The sequence below is a fragment of the Glandiceps talaboti genome, chromosome 6 (assembly GCF_964340395.1).
Source record: "Glandiceps talaboti chromosome 6, keGlaTala1.1, whole genome shotgun sequence".
In the NCBI taxonomy this organism is placed as follows: Eukaryota; Metazoa; Hemichordata; class Enteropneusta; family Spengelidae; genus Glandiceps; species Glandiceps talaboti.
Genome location: NC_135554.1, coordinates 1657117 through 1671616, shown reverse-complemented (window position 1 = coordinate 1671616; position 14500 = coordinate 1657117). Strand labels below are relative to the sequence as shown.

General features: G+C 37.6%; 1 protein-coding gene across 1 annotated transcript in view; it reads left to right on the top strand.

Moving 5' to 3' along the window:
* LOC144436450 (guanine nucleotide exchange factor subunit RIC1-like) overlaps positions 1-14500 on the top strand; it is a 169032-nt gene that overhangs the window by 38561 nt on the left and 115971 nt on the right. Inside the window, exons 11-13 of the mRNA XM_078125248.1 lie at positions 12439-12487; positions 12669-12824; positions 12988-13138. Coding sequence (XP_077981374.1) covers positions 12439-12487; positions 12669-12824; positions 12988-13138 — 356 coding nt within the window. The remainder of the gene's footprint in view (positions 1-12438; positions 12488-12668; positions 12825-12987; positions 13139-14500) is intronic.

The following is a 14500-nucleotide window of genomic DNA, read 5'->3' as shown; positions in this document are numbered from 1 at the left end:
TTTATGTATATGCATTGATGGATTAATGTAGGTGCTTAGCTGGTGTTCCATAAGTGGTACATATTACGAGAATTATAATTAAACACCATTTTTTAGCACAACTGAACTAGGTTCAGTAGTGCTATAGGCATTGAGTAGTGTGTGTGTGTGTGTGTGTGTGTGTGTGTGTGTGTGTGTGTGTGTGTGTGTGTGTGTGTGTGTGTGTGTGTGTGTGTGTGTGTGTGTGTGTGTGTGTGTGTGTGTGTGTGTGTGTGTGTGTGTGTGTGTGTGTGTGAACGATTGTGTGTGTGAACGCTTTAAAGTAAAAAAACGCCAGACTGATTGGCTTGGCATTTGGTGGGTACATTACTTAGGGTGTGTAGATGGAAAATTATTAAAATGAAAATGATCACATCAGAAATGTGCATTTTATGTTTGAAAATGTGAAAATTTTATTACTAAATGCTTTGACTTCAGCCTGGAAATGAAAGATTCTTGTTTTATTGATGCAATGAAATCATTTTAAATCTCTTATGGGCTACTTCACATGTCAATGTCAGTGGCGTAAAGATTAATATCTGTTTAAGGTTGCTTGGCAACAGCTGAATTAAATATCTTAGACACTAGCCCTGTCCCCATATGAATCGATTTCGAATCGAATCAAATTGAATCAATTCAGTTAATTGAATCGATTTTAGTTTATGTCCCAAAACGAAATGTTAGAAATGAATTTGAATCGATTCAGTTTGGTGTACTGTCTTGACACGTTAAATTTGATCTTGTTTACTTGATTCGATGACGTAGCCACAGTGCATTACTATGGCGACACGCAATCAACATGGAGGATTTCGAGGGAAATAACCTCGTTGAGTCATTGTCAAAGTTATCCGTAAAAGCGAGGGTTGCCAGAGCTCAACAGTTATTTGTTGCTTGACGAAGGGACATTTGGATGTTGACTGCTATATTATGGGTGAAGCAATGCCCCGATCGATTTGGGCTTAGCGACATAACATTGGCCTTAATTTTACATAAATATGATTGAAGTTTAGGATGATCGAGAATAGCTGACAAGTGTATACAGACTTTGATCGATACTTGTACACCTTTGCCAACACCTTTGCCAACTCCTACTGCCCACAAGAAGCGTAATTCATTTGTTTTAGTTCGTAATAGGAAATGGGAAAATGAACAATTTGCCCTTATTGCAACGCTTACTATTTCTAAAACTAAACTGGAAAAAATTCATACAAAGTTTAAATCATTTTATTATCTCTGCAAAACATTCTTTCAACAGGAAATTGTATTTACCAGTCCTCGTGCTTGGTATAGAATATTCACACTGTTTCTGTGGTTTTATTCGCCTGTTTCCGCATATCGACACTCAGTTTAAAAACAGGCACTACACAATGACGGCGATGAGCATTGACCTTGACTGCTTTCACATGTTTCAAGTATCATGTGAAAAATGTACAAATCTCTCCAAAATAACTAAAACCATTGCTTAATAATTACTTTTGACAATTGGTCTTTTTGTTTTCACCTCAATAAACGGATCTAATCATGCTTAACCAGGCTGTCTTTGAGACTTCAGAGTTGACCTCAAATGCGTGACATCGCATCGGTAATTTCCAGATTCCACGATGTAGGGCCTTTCTCAACTTGACATCCAGCGCGGCCTAGCTTTGAACCTTTTTGACATCTTTTTCACATAAATTCTGTTAAAATCAATTAGGGTGATGACCATATAAAATGTGGCCGGTACGATTGAACGATTGGCTCTTCCCGTTAACTTTCATTAACAAGAGTCACATGACATGTACACACAGTGTTGTTTACGAACCCGTCTTGACTTTTGATTCAAATGATCCTAAAAACTGTATTTGATGTTATAAACCCTAGAAATTGTAGGTACATGTAAGTAATTTTAGCAATGTAACAAGTAGAAAGTCGTGCCTGGGCCGTGGGAGTTAAACTTAATAGATGCCAGTTCGTCAAGTACTACACAAATACTATATACTACGTCAGAACTTTGTCTTGGTGCAATCATGCATTTAAAATTTAGAAAAGTGCTAATTTACATAAATTTGCATGTAATTTACATTATATATATTTTAGCATACGCAATTAAATATCATATGTAAGGTCAGAAAAAATAAAAAATACTTGTCAACGGGTGTAGTTCCTCGCACCCCCTCTCAAAAAAAGTTAAGCCCCGCCAATTGAATCTCAAGCATTATTTTAGCCACCCCTTCTCAGGCTTCTGTCACCTACACTACAGTGGAGATATAAAATTATATGGTACAATGATGCATTGGAAGGAGACAACTCCAAAGGTGAAAAAAAAATTGAAAATAAGACAGTGTAGGAGGCCATTTAGAGGCATAAAATATCAAACCATAGACATAATAAAATACCAGAATTGAAATAATTATGCTATGTATTACATATCTGGAAGTGTATTTTGTTGTGGCAAAGCTGAAAGATATTATGTGGATGTGCACATGGTAAATGACTTCTCCTGAAGTTTAATTTCGTTCCAAAAAATCACGAATAAAGAGCAAAACATTTCAAGACTTTCAGACTTGTGATGGCCCAATGGATGTAAACGTTTGTTCAATTCTTTTTAGTGCACATTGGATATTTAGTCTCAATTCATGCTTGTATGCAACATCAGAGCCAAGTAAACCACTGTATAAGATATTATATAATTTGGAATAGACTCAAATGTATATTGTTACATGTACTATTCAGAAAATATGAAGAAATATCCTTAATTTTGAAAAAAAATGTGAAGCCCGCATGAGGATATAATACCCATCACTAGAAAAACATATATGGGTAGGTTGAACAGCTTTTTCATTTTTTCTGGCCTAATGTCGTATCTTTCAAAGTAGTTGCCGAAAAGATGTCACATTCAAAGTTAAAAAAAATGATAGTGCTTTCTCAAATAAGTAACACAACAAAATAATCATTTTCTTTACCCAACTCCCAAAACTGTTATGGCCTCGTTTACGTCGGAACCCAAGGTGAACTCAGTGAATTCTCCTTGTCATTATCATTATAATGGAAATTGAAGTTTGGATTTTGATGTCGAAGGTACAGTTCTATTTACAAATTCAGGGCCATTCTTTCCATAGCAAATTGTCACTTCTAAATGAATTGCGGAATAAAGCTAGTGTCAGTGTGCAATGAGATAATTATATCAAACAACATTTTAACCAAAGACAACGTCGAACACAATTATTGAAAGAAAGATCTTCAAATAGTGGATCTTAAACTGCGTACCTAGTTTAATAGTTTTTCAGGGCCACCAAATATTCCAAAAACAGATCTGCCGTTTTATCAGCATGAAATGTTTTAATATAAGGAACAAGATGTAAATGAGATCGAGCGCATCTTCGGAGTCACGAGTCACTGCATGCAGCAGTCAACCTCCCGTTGAACGACTTTTTCCGTCTTTTTAGTCCCCACCGGACCAAGTCCGGGACGGGGACTTATGGATTGGATTCCGTCTGTCCGTCCGTCCGTCCGTCTGTCCGTCCGCAGCCGTTTCTTGGAGATGCCTGGACCGATTTTTTTCAAACTTGGTACTGGGGCAACATACAATGGCATACATATGCACGTCAATTTGTTTCATGATACGATCCAATATGGCCGCCTAGCAGCCATTTTGTTTGCAAATTTTCCCTGTCTAAAGCCATAACTCAGACATGCTTGAACAGATCTCATTCAAAGTTGGTATTAGGACAGTGTTCTATGGCATATATGTGCATATTCATTGTTGTCATGATACGATCCAATATGGCTGCCTGGCAGCCATTTTGTTTGTGAATTTTCATGTCCAAAGCCATAACTCAGGCATGTTTGAACAGATCTCATTCAAAGTTGGTATTAGGACAGTGTTCTATGACATACATGTGCATATCCATTTTCATTGTGATAAGATCCCCCATACCCGACCAATCCTTTATTGTTGTAGGCATGTTCCATGTCCAACAAGCAGACACAATCAATCAATCAATCAATCAATCAATCAGCAAAGTTTATATAGCGCCAAAATCCAAAACATTGTTTTGCTCTATGACGCTCAATGGCTAAACCACACTGTATGCTTTGGAGAATAAGTGTGTTTTCAGTTTTCTTTTGAAAGTTTCCAAGTTTGGAGATTCTCTGATGTCGAGTGGTAGTACGTTCCATAGTTTAGGCGCAGCATATGAAAATGCACGGCCACCATATGTGATGGTTTTGTAGGTTGTAGATGTTAAAAGTTTCTTGGTGGATGAACGGAGTGTACGAGTTGGAATATAGGGCTGGAGCAGATCACTGATGTACGCAGGAGTCTGGTTGTGAATGGCCTTGAAAGTTAACAGCAAAATTTTGTAGTCAATCCTGAGACGAACTGGTAACCAATGGAGATGGATGAGAACTGGGGTGATCGGTGCAAATTTCCTGGTGCGTGTGATTATTCTTGCTGCAGTATTTTGAGCTCGTTGTAACAGGCCTATTGTGTTGTCTGGGAGTCCATAGAGAAGTGAATTACAATAGTCAAGTTTGGCTGTCAAAGTTGCATGTATTAATGTTTGGCATGTTTCATTAGTGAGGTAGCGTCGTATGGATCCAATCCGGCGGAGATGGCTGTAGATTGATTTGCAAGTGTATGTAATGTGCTGACTGAACATGTGATTGTCGTCAAAGATCATGCCGATATTGCGAGCAGATGAAACGGGTATTATGGAAGAAGAACCAATGTTGACACTGTTGAGTGGAGCAGGTGCACAGTTGAATTTGGAACGGATCAAAATGACTTCTGTTTTGTTGTCATTGAGCTGGAGTTTATTGTGAGTCATCCATTCCTTGATGTCATGGATACATGTTTCGACTGAGGACAAGGCTACGGGAGAGTCACGATGAGAAAATGAAAGATAAAGTTCATGGTCATCTGCATACTGGTGAAAGTTAAGATCATGCTTGTGAATTAAATTTCCTAATGGAGCAATGTAGATAGTGAACAAAAGAGGGCCTAGGACAGAGCCCTGTGGCACTCCAAAACTGAGTTCTGATTGTTCACTGACGATATCGTTGATTTTGACAGATTGGTCCCTTTGCATTAAGTATGAGTTGAACCATTTGAGTGCAACATCATGGATACCAAGATGAGAGAGTCTCTGAAGTAATATCTTGTGATCAATAGTATCGAATGCAGCGGAGAGATCGAGGAGAATGAGTAGAACATAATTGCCAGAGTCCACGGATAAACAAATGTCATTGTGTACTTTCAGTAGGGCAGTTTCTGTACTGTGAAATTTCCTGTATGCTGATTGAAGTGGTTGCTGGAGCGAGTTTTCTTTGAGGTAGTTGGTGATTTGAACAGCAATGATCTTCTCAAGTACTTTGGAAAGAAATGGCAGATTGGAAACAGGTCGGTAATTCTTGAGAATGTTGAAGTCCAGTGAAGGTTTCTTGAGGAGTGGAGTGACGACTGCTGACTTGAATAGCTGTGGAACTGTGCCAGTGTGAAGAGACAGGTTGACAGTTTTTGTAATAAATGGAAGTAGAGGATCGAGACATTTCTTGAGAAGTGACGTTGGAATTGGGTCCAGACAGCATGATTTTGATGGCGAGTTGATTATAATTTTCCTGACATCTTCTGTTCGGACGGACTTGAATTGCGATAATTTGGAATTACTCTGGATTTCGAAGTTGCTGTGTTGACTGGTTGATGTATTCGAGTTGAGGTTGTGACGTATGTCGGTGATTTTCACAACATATCTAAGTCTGTTTGATTTAGGTTCACAAGTGTTGTTGCGTGATCAGAGTAGTGATAATTCCTTAAAACCCAATCATAGCGGGGAGTATGTCATTCTCAATGACTTGTTTTTTGAGTTTCACTCGCTGACATTATAATTGTGACTTGCTATCTTCAAATGAAGGAGACTTTCAAGACTACTTTTACTCGCAGAAAATGCACAGTGCATGTGCGCACTTCTTTTGTACTTTCCTGGGCAAAAAAAATTAATTTGCTGCAAAATGTTGCAATTTTTAACTGGACACATTTTAATTCAAAGTTAAGCCAGTGTATAATAGCGATGTAAGATACATATTAGCCATGAGTCAGTGTACAGTCACTTTAGTGAACTATCCATTGAAATCGCGCATGCTAGGGATAGTCACGTAAATGATGATTTTAATAGCATCACTATGTATTCAAAAAATTTTTTTTTTCTTTCTTTTTTCCAAAATTTCAGGGGGGGGGGGGGGGCAGCTGCATCAATGCACACTGCATCAATGCACAATGCATCTTGGAACTAGGAAAATTGACTATTGTATAAACATTCAAAAAATGTATGTAATTTGCCTAGCAACAAGACCATGCCCATAGCAACAGCCAAATAATCATGTATATTGCAAAGATAACAATAGGAATTGAGACAAATGAATAATCATTCAAAATAATGTATGCAAATATGCCTAGCAACACGACCACGCCCATAGCAACAGCCAAATAATCACATTTTGCAAAGATAACAAAGAGAAATTCTGTTTGTCTGTCTATGTGTCTGTCTGTCTGTGCATAATTAATGATTTTATAAACGGGGGCTATACATGGAGAATGGCTGCACCAAGTTCAACAAAACTTGCTACATCTACGAATCATACAAAGATATGAAAGCACTAAAAGTCGCTAATTTGCATAATTAATGAATGTTTGTAACTCAGGTTATGCATCTAGAAGGACTTTATCAAATTTGATGAAACTTGCCACAGATATTTATCATGCAGAGCTATCTGATAGTTCTTAATGAAATTTAGTGGTGTCAATTAATTGCTCATTTGCATAATTAATGAACTTTCGCAATTAGGGCCTATATCAAGAAAGATTTTTTGTTTGCAAACGGACGGTTATCTTTGCCTTGAAGTTGTAGAGCAAATCATTTCCTCACAGTTCGTTTATGTAACTTGTGTAAATCTCTAAGTGCAGTGTGACTGTGATAATTTGAATATGATCCATTGCATACAAAATGTATCAACAGTTTCATGTGCCCCATGGCCATTTCCTGACGTGGAGAGCTTGTCTGGGGGAGTTCTCATTATCTATCCATGTGATTGGTTACTTATTAACAGACACATGAGATGTGTGTTTGAAAGGTTTTGCATCGATATCACTGATGGCCATTACGGCAAAGCATCTTCCATTCATGGGTGAAGTGATGATCAAATAGACCACCATCGGCAGTGGACAGTTTATACTGAAAACTTCACTCAGATAAATTCATACTACCTCGTCACCATTTCATTGTCACTAAAACTGCAACTTATTCTTTTTGAGCTTCGTTACTAGATGATTGAATACGTTATGGGACTTGACTATTCACTACATTCTCTGAAGTGAAAATGGTTGACGGGTAATTTTACATGTAAGGCATCGTTCATGAGTAAACGAATCTCTCCAAAATCACAGTTCTCTTCAGCGACAGAAAATTTGAATCAAACGCTTTTGCAACTGTGTTTTTGTCAAGTTGAAAGTTAACACTGTCATTCATGTCATGATTCATGTCATGTTCGTTTATTCTTTCTCTCAATGATCTGCCACATGCAGCTGAAAGGACCTTTCAAAAATGGAAACTGGTACAGGTTTAAATGTTAGAGTCATTGTTGAATAAAAAGAATACATCAGAAAAGAATTTTGATGCAGTTGATCGTCTGGTACACAAATTAAGAAATGGGGGAAAGTTTTTAACCAAATACAAACTTACACAGGCAGAAATGTAAGTACTTGCTAAGGGACTAAATTATGCAGTCACACCTTACAAAATTCCTGTCAAACAGATTGTGAATTCTACCGAAGTTATGTGTCAATGACTAGCACAATCTGAACCCGAGTCAGCTGAACTTTTGAGAAATGAGGTCGTCGGTATTTTACAGAATGCTAAAGCTCCTATATTCAACATCAGTTAAGCAGAGAGATCTGCACTTTCACAATGCAACACATCACTAGCAGATGAAGATACATGCAAAGTTAAAGGTATAGACAATCCTACTAAGACATTAAAGGAGAATACAGAGAAATTTGAGGACAATCAAAAAAGCAGGCCACGTAGAGGCAGACACATATGATAAGATCTACCCAACTGCTGATGTTACTCTGAGGTTTTACACTACACCAAAAATTCACAAGACCCCACGCAAGATGAGACCAGTGTCAGGGATCAATTCCATCATATTCCCTTGCAAGGCATCGTGTGGATCTATTAAAGCCATTAGTTGGTAACACACAATATCATATCCAGAATTTAAAACACCTGATGCAGAAACTGGAAGAAATAAAAATAGAGGAATTACTGGTATCATTTGACATTACTGCACTCTTTACCAGTGTTTGGTAATTAAGTGGTTAAAATAAAACTAGAGGAATTACTGGTATCATTTGACATTACTGCACTCTTTACCAGTGTTTGGTAATTAAGTGGTTAAAATAAAACTAGAGGAATTACTGGTATCATTTGACATTACTGCACTCTTTACCAGTGTTTGGTAATTAAGTGGTTAAAATAAAACTAGAGGAATTACTGGTATCATTTGACATTACTGCACTCTTTACCAGTGTTTGGTAATTAAGTGGTTAAAATAAAAATAGAGGAATTACTGGTATCATTTGACATTACTGCACTCTTTACCAGTGTTTGGTAATTAAGTGGTTAAAATAAAAATAGAGGAATTACTGGTATCATTTGACATTACTGCACTCTTTACCAGTGTTTGGTAATTAAGTGGTTAAAATAAAAATAGAGGAATTACTGGTATCATTTGACATTACTGCACTCTTTACCAGTGTTTGGTAATTAAGTGGTTAAAATAAAAATAGAGGAATTACTGGTATCATTTGACATTACTGCACTCTTTACCAGTGTTTGGTAATTAAGTGGTTAAAATGGCCATTGTCAGAGTGAAAAAAAGATCCCACCTGGACTAATAAGACAAAGTTGACATCAGGTGAGTTTTGCAACCTATTGAAGATGGCAGTGGATACAACTTATTTCAGATTCCAGGGTAAGATCTATGAACAGACATATGGGGTGGCTGTGGGGTCACCATTGTCTCCTGTATTGTCTAACTTATATTATGGAGGAACTTGAAACCGAAACTCTAGCAACAGCAACACAGCCACCCAAGTTCTGGGGACGATATGTGGACGACACCGGAGTGGTGACTAAGAAAATACATGAGGATGACTTGTTAACCATATATTAAATAAACAGCACCCTAGTATCAAATTTACTGTGCAGAAAGAAAATGAAAACAATTCTTTACCTATGTTACTAGATCTTCAACTTATAAGGGAAGGAGAAAAAATTATGACAGATATATACAGAAAACCAACACAATACAGATCACTACTTACAGTTGTCATCTCATCATCCACTCCAGCAGAAACTTGGTATTTTCAGAATCCTTATGTATGACGCAGAGACACTCATACAAGATGAAGGGAAACAACTAGTAGAAAAGGATAAAGTTAGGTCAGCATTAGGAAAGTGTGGTTACACAGAATGGGCCTTAAAAGAAGGTGAACTGAGGGGAAAGAGGCAGAAGAGGAGAGAGGATGACAAGATTAAGAAAAGCAACAGATACGACCATATGTTTTCCTCCCATACATAAAGGTGCTCACAGAAAGACTACAGAGAACTTTCAAAAAATATAACATTAATCTGTACTCCAAAGCTGGGTTTACAGTGACACCGTCAGCCCTAAAGACCTGCTTGAGAAAGCAGAACAATGTGGAGTAGTCTATGAGTGTGGCTTATTTTCTGTTGAAAGAATCACACAAAGCTCAGAAATTTAGAAAATTGTACAATTTGAAAGTGGTGATTTTATTAGAGTTGCTTTGGTGTTATGGTATGCAACTTAGTTGTACAATAAATGGGAGACTGGTAACTATCACAAAGTTCAAAGTTCATGATTTAGGGGATTGGTGTAAGGAAGCAAGTAATGATACTGCTGTGCATGATGGGTAGTTATTTTGAATGAAGGTAACATTTACTCTTAGTTCTTCTACTACTCAGGTGACAAGGGCAATTACAAGACCCCTCATCTCCACTTTGTAATTACAAGACCCCTCATCTCCACTTTGTAATTACAAGACCCCTCATCTCCACTTTGTAATTACAAGACCCCTCATCTCCACTTTATAATTACAAGACCCCTCATCTCCACTTTATAATTACAAGACCCCTCATCTCCACTTTGTAATTACAAGACCCCTCATCTCCACTTTGTAATTACAAGACCCCTCATCTCCACTTTATAATTACAAGACCCCTCATCTCCACTTTATAATTACAAGACCCCTCATCTCCACTTTGTAATTACAAGACCCCTCATCTCCACTTTGTAATTACAAGACCCCTCATCTCCACTTTATAATTACAAGACCCCTCATCTCCACTTTATAATTACAAGACCTCTCATCTCCACTTCATAATTACAAGACCCCTCATCTCCACTTTATAATTACAAGACCCCTCATCTCCACTTTATAATTACAAGACCTCTCATCTCCACTTTATAATTACAAGACCCCTCATCTCCACTTTATAATTACAAGACCCCTCATCTCCACTTTATAATTGCAAGACCCCTCATCTCCACTTTATAATTACAAGACCCCTCATCTCCACTTTATAATTGCAAGACCCCTCATCTCCATTTTATAATTGCAAGACCCGTCATCTCCACTTTATAATTACAAGACCTCTCATCTCGACTTTATAATTACAAGACCCCTCATCTCCACTTTATAATTACAAGACCTCTCATCTCCACTTTATAATTACAAGACCCCTCATCTCCACTTTATAATAACAAGACCCCTCATCTCCACTTTGTAATTACAAGACCCCTCATCTCCACTTTATAATTACAAGACCCCTCATCTCTACTTTATAATTACAAGACCCCTCATCTCCACTTTATAATTACAAGACCCCTCATCTCCACTTTATAATTACAAGACCCCTCATCTCACTTCATAATTACAAGACCCCTCATCTCCACTTTATAATTACAAGACCTCTCATCTCCACTTTATAATTACAAGACCCCTCATCTCCACTTTATAATTACAAGACCTCTCATCTCCACTTTATAATTACAAGACCTCTCATCTCCACTTTATAATTACAAGACCTCTCATCTCCACTTTGTAATTACAAGACCTCTCATCTCCACTTTATAATTACAAGACCCCTCATCTCCACTTTATAATTACAAGACCCCTCATCTCCACTTTATAATTACAAGACCTCTCATCTCCACTTTATAATTACAAGACCTCTCATCTCCACTTTATAATTACAAGACCCCTCATCTCCACTTTATAATTACAAGACCCCTCATCTCCACTTTATAATTGCAAGACCCCTCATCTCCACTTTATAATTACAAGACCCCTCATCTCCACTTTATAATTGCAAGACCCCTCATCTCCACTTTATAATTACAAGACCCCTCATCTCCACTTTATAATTGCAAGACCCGTCATCTCGACTTTATAATTACAAGACCTCTCATCTCGACTTTATAATTACAAGACCCCTCATCTCCACTTTATAATTACAAGACCCCTCATCTCCACTTTATAATTACAAGACCCCTCATCTCCACTTTATAATAACAAGACCCCTCATCTCCACTTTGTAATTACAAGACCCCTCATCTCCACTTTATAATTACAAGACCCCTCATCTCTACTTTATAATTACAAGACCCCTCATCTCCACTTTATAATTACAAGACCCCTCATCTCCACTTTATAATTACAAGACCCCTCATCTCACTTCATAATTACAAGACCCCTCATCTCTACTTTATAATTACAAGACCTCTCATCTCCACTTTATAATTACAAGACCCCTCATCTCCACTTTATAATTACAAGACCTCTCATCTCCACTTTATAATTACAAGACCTCTCATCTCCACTTTATAATTACAAGACCCCTCATCTCCACTTTGTAATTACAAGACCTCTCATCTCCACTTTATAATTACAAGACCTCTCATCTCCACTTTGTAATTACAAGACCTCTCATCTCCACTTTATAATTACAAGACCCCTCATCTCCACTTTATAATTACAAGACCTCTCATCTCCACTTTATAATTACAAGACCTCTCATCTCCACTTTGTAATTACAAGACCTCTCATCTCCACTTTGTAATTACAAGACCTCTCATCTCCACTTTATAATTACAAGACCTCTCATCTCCACTTTATAATTACAAGACCCCTCATCTCCACTTTATAATTACAAGACCCCTCATCTCACTTCATAATGCCTAATTTTGGGTTCTCAATAATAAACCCTATTGCTAGATTAAAGTAATACACAATGTCATGTGGAAGTTAAAGTTTTAGGTTCAGAATTTATGTGTCTCAAATTCTTTTTTCTTTTTTTGTAGTTTTTCCCAAGATGCTTTCAGGGATAATCCATTACAGATCAAATCTATGGTGAGTATAGCTGTGTGTAGATAGACTTGGAGCAAATCTATAGTAAGTATACCTTGTGTGTAGATAAATTTAGGTTGTCATTAGATTCTGACTGAATATTTTAGATTACAATGCCTAGGGGGTGATTAAAGGCTGATCCCACAGTATTGTCATACTTATACCTTTGTTTGTATGTTTGCAGGAATGGGGAATGGAAGGCTATCATTTGTGGATTACTACAACTCCTAAGAAATGTGAGAATAGTACTGTAACAACTGATGTAATGTCATTTCAATCTCCTGGTGATCTTATACAGTTACAATTTGTCAAGAGTGCACTTAGTGTTAACCCATGCAGTGTAAGTATACCACTTTCATTTATTCAGTGCACTTTAATCTGTGTGTGTGTGTGTGTGTGTGTGTGTGTGTGTGTGTGTGTGTGTGTGTGTGTGAATAGTTAACTGTAGCTGTTTTTGAGCAGAAATTCTAATGTGTGTCTTCAATTGTTTTTGTTTTTTTCAGTGCAATCATGAACATTTATTTTTACAAGGGGAAGATAAATTATATATAAACACAGGTGATACCATACTAAAAACAAACAGTGATGAAACAGCTGTAGGTAACAGTCCTAGCAGTCCTGTTAGACAAATATGTCCAGTACTTAATCCTATTGGTAAGTATAGTTTTATAAACTGCGTGGATTTTGTCACAGCTGTGAATCTCAAATAAAATGTAAAGTGTACATATTTCAATTTAGAAATGTTTGCATTCGACCTGTAATCTCACAGAATGATGATGTGGTAACAGTTGTTATTAGACCATCTCTTAACAGACCTCTGGTAGATACCTAACACAGTTTACTGGTGTATGTACTGGGTGTATGCATGTTGGCATACATATATGCGAACATACACACACACACACACACACACACACACACACACACACACACACACACACACACACACACACAGTCAGATGCCGGGTGATCCCTATAGCACTACTGAACTGAGGCTAAAACTGCTAAAAATCATATGCATGATAACAGTCCATGAGTTGGAGCCAATTGAGCTCCTTCAACTCGCAGCTAGCTAGTAGACTGGTAAAGACTGGTGCAGACTGGTGCTAGGTTTATGTGTTGGTAAAGACCGGTGCTAGGTTTATGTGTTGGTAAAGACCGGTGCTAGGTTTATGTGTTGGTAAAGACTGATGCTAGGTTTATGTGTTGGTAAAGACCTATGCTAGGTTTATGTGTCAGTAAAGACCGGTGCTAGGTTTACGTGTTGGTAAAGACCTATGCTAGGTTTATGTGTTGGTAAAGACCGATGATAGGTTTATGTGTTGGTAAAGACCTATGCTAGGTTTATGTGTTGGTAAAGACTGATGCTAGGTTTATGTGTTGGTAAAGGCCGGTGCTAGGTTTATGTGTTGGTAAAGACCTATGCTAGGTTTACGTGTTGGTAAAGACTGGTGCTAGTTTTATGTGTTGGTAAAGACCGATGCTAGTTTTATGTGTTGGTAAAGACTGGTGCTAGGTTTATGTGTCATAATATACTTGTTAATCCCCGCCGGACGAAGTCCGTGACTGGGACTTATGGATTGGGTTCCGTCCGTCCGGAGCCGTTTCTTGGAGATGCCTGGACTGATTTTCTTCAAACTTGGTACAGGGGAACATACTATGGCATACATATGCACATCAATTTGTTTCATGATGAGAGCCAATATGGCCGCCTAGGAGCCATTTTTTTTGCGAATTTTCCCTTTCCAAAGCCATAACTCAGACATGCTTGAACAGTACTCATTTAAAGTTGGTATTAGGATAGTGTTTTATGACATACATGTGCATATTCATTGTTGTCATGATACGATCCAATATGGCTGCCTGGCAGCCATTTTTTTTTGCGAATTTTCCATGTCCAAAGCCATAACTCAGACATGCTTGAATAGATCTCATTTAAAGTTGGTATTAGTATAGTGTTCTATGACATACATGTGCATATCCATTTTCATCATGACAGCCATTTTGTTGGCACAG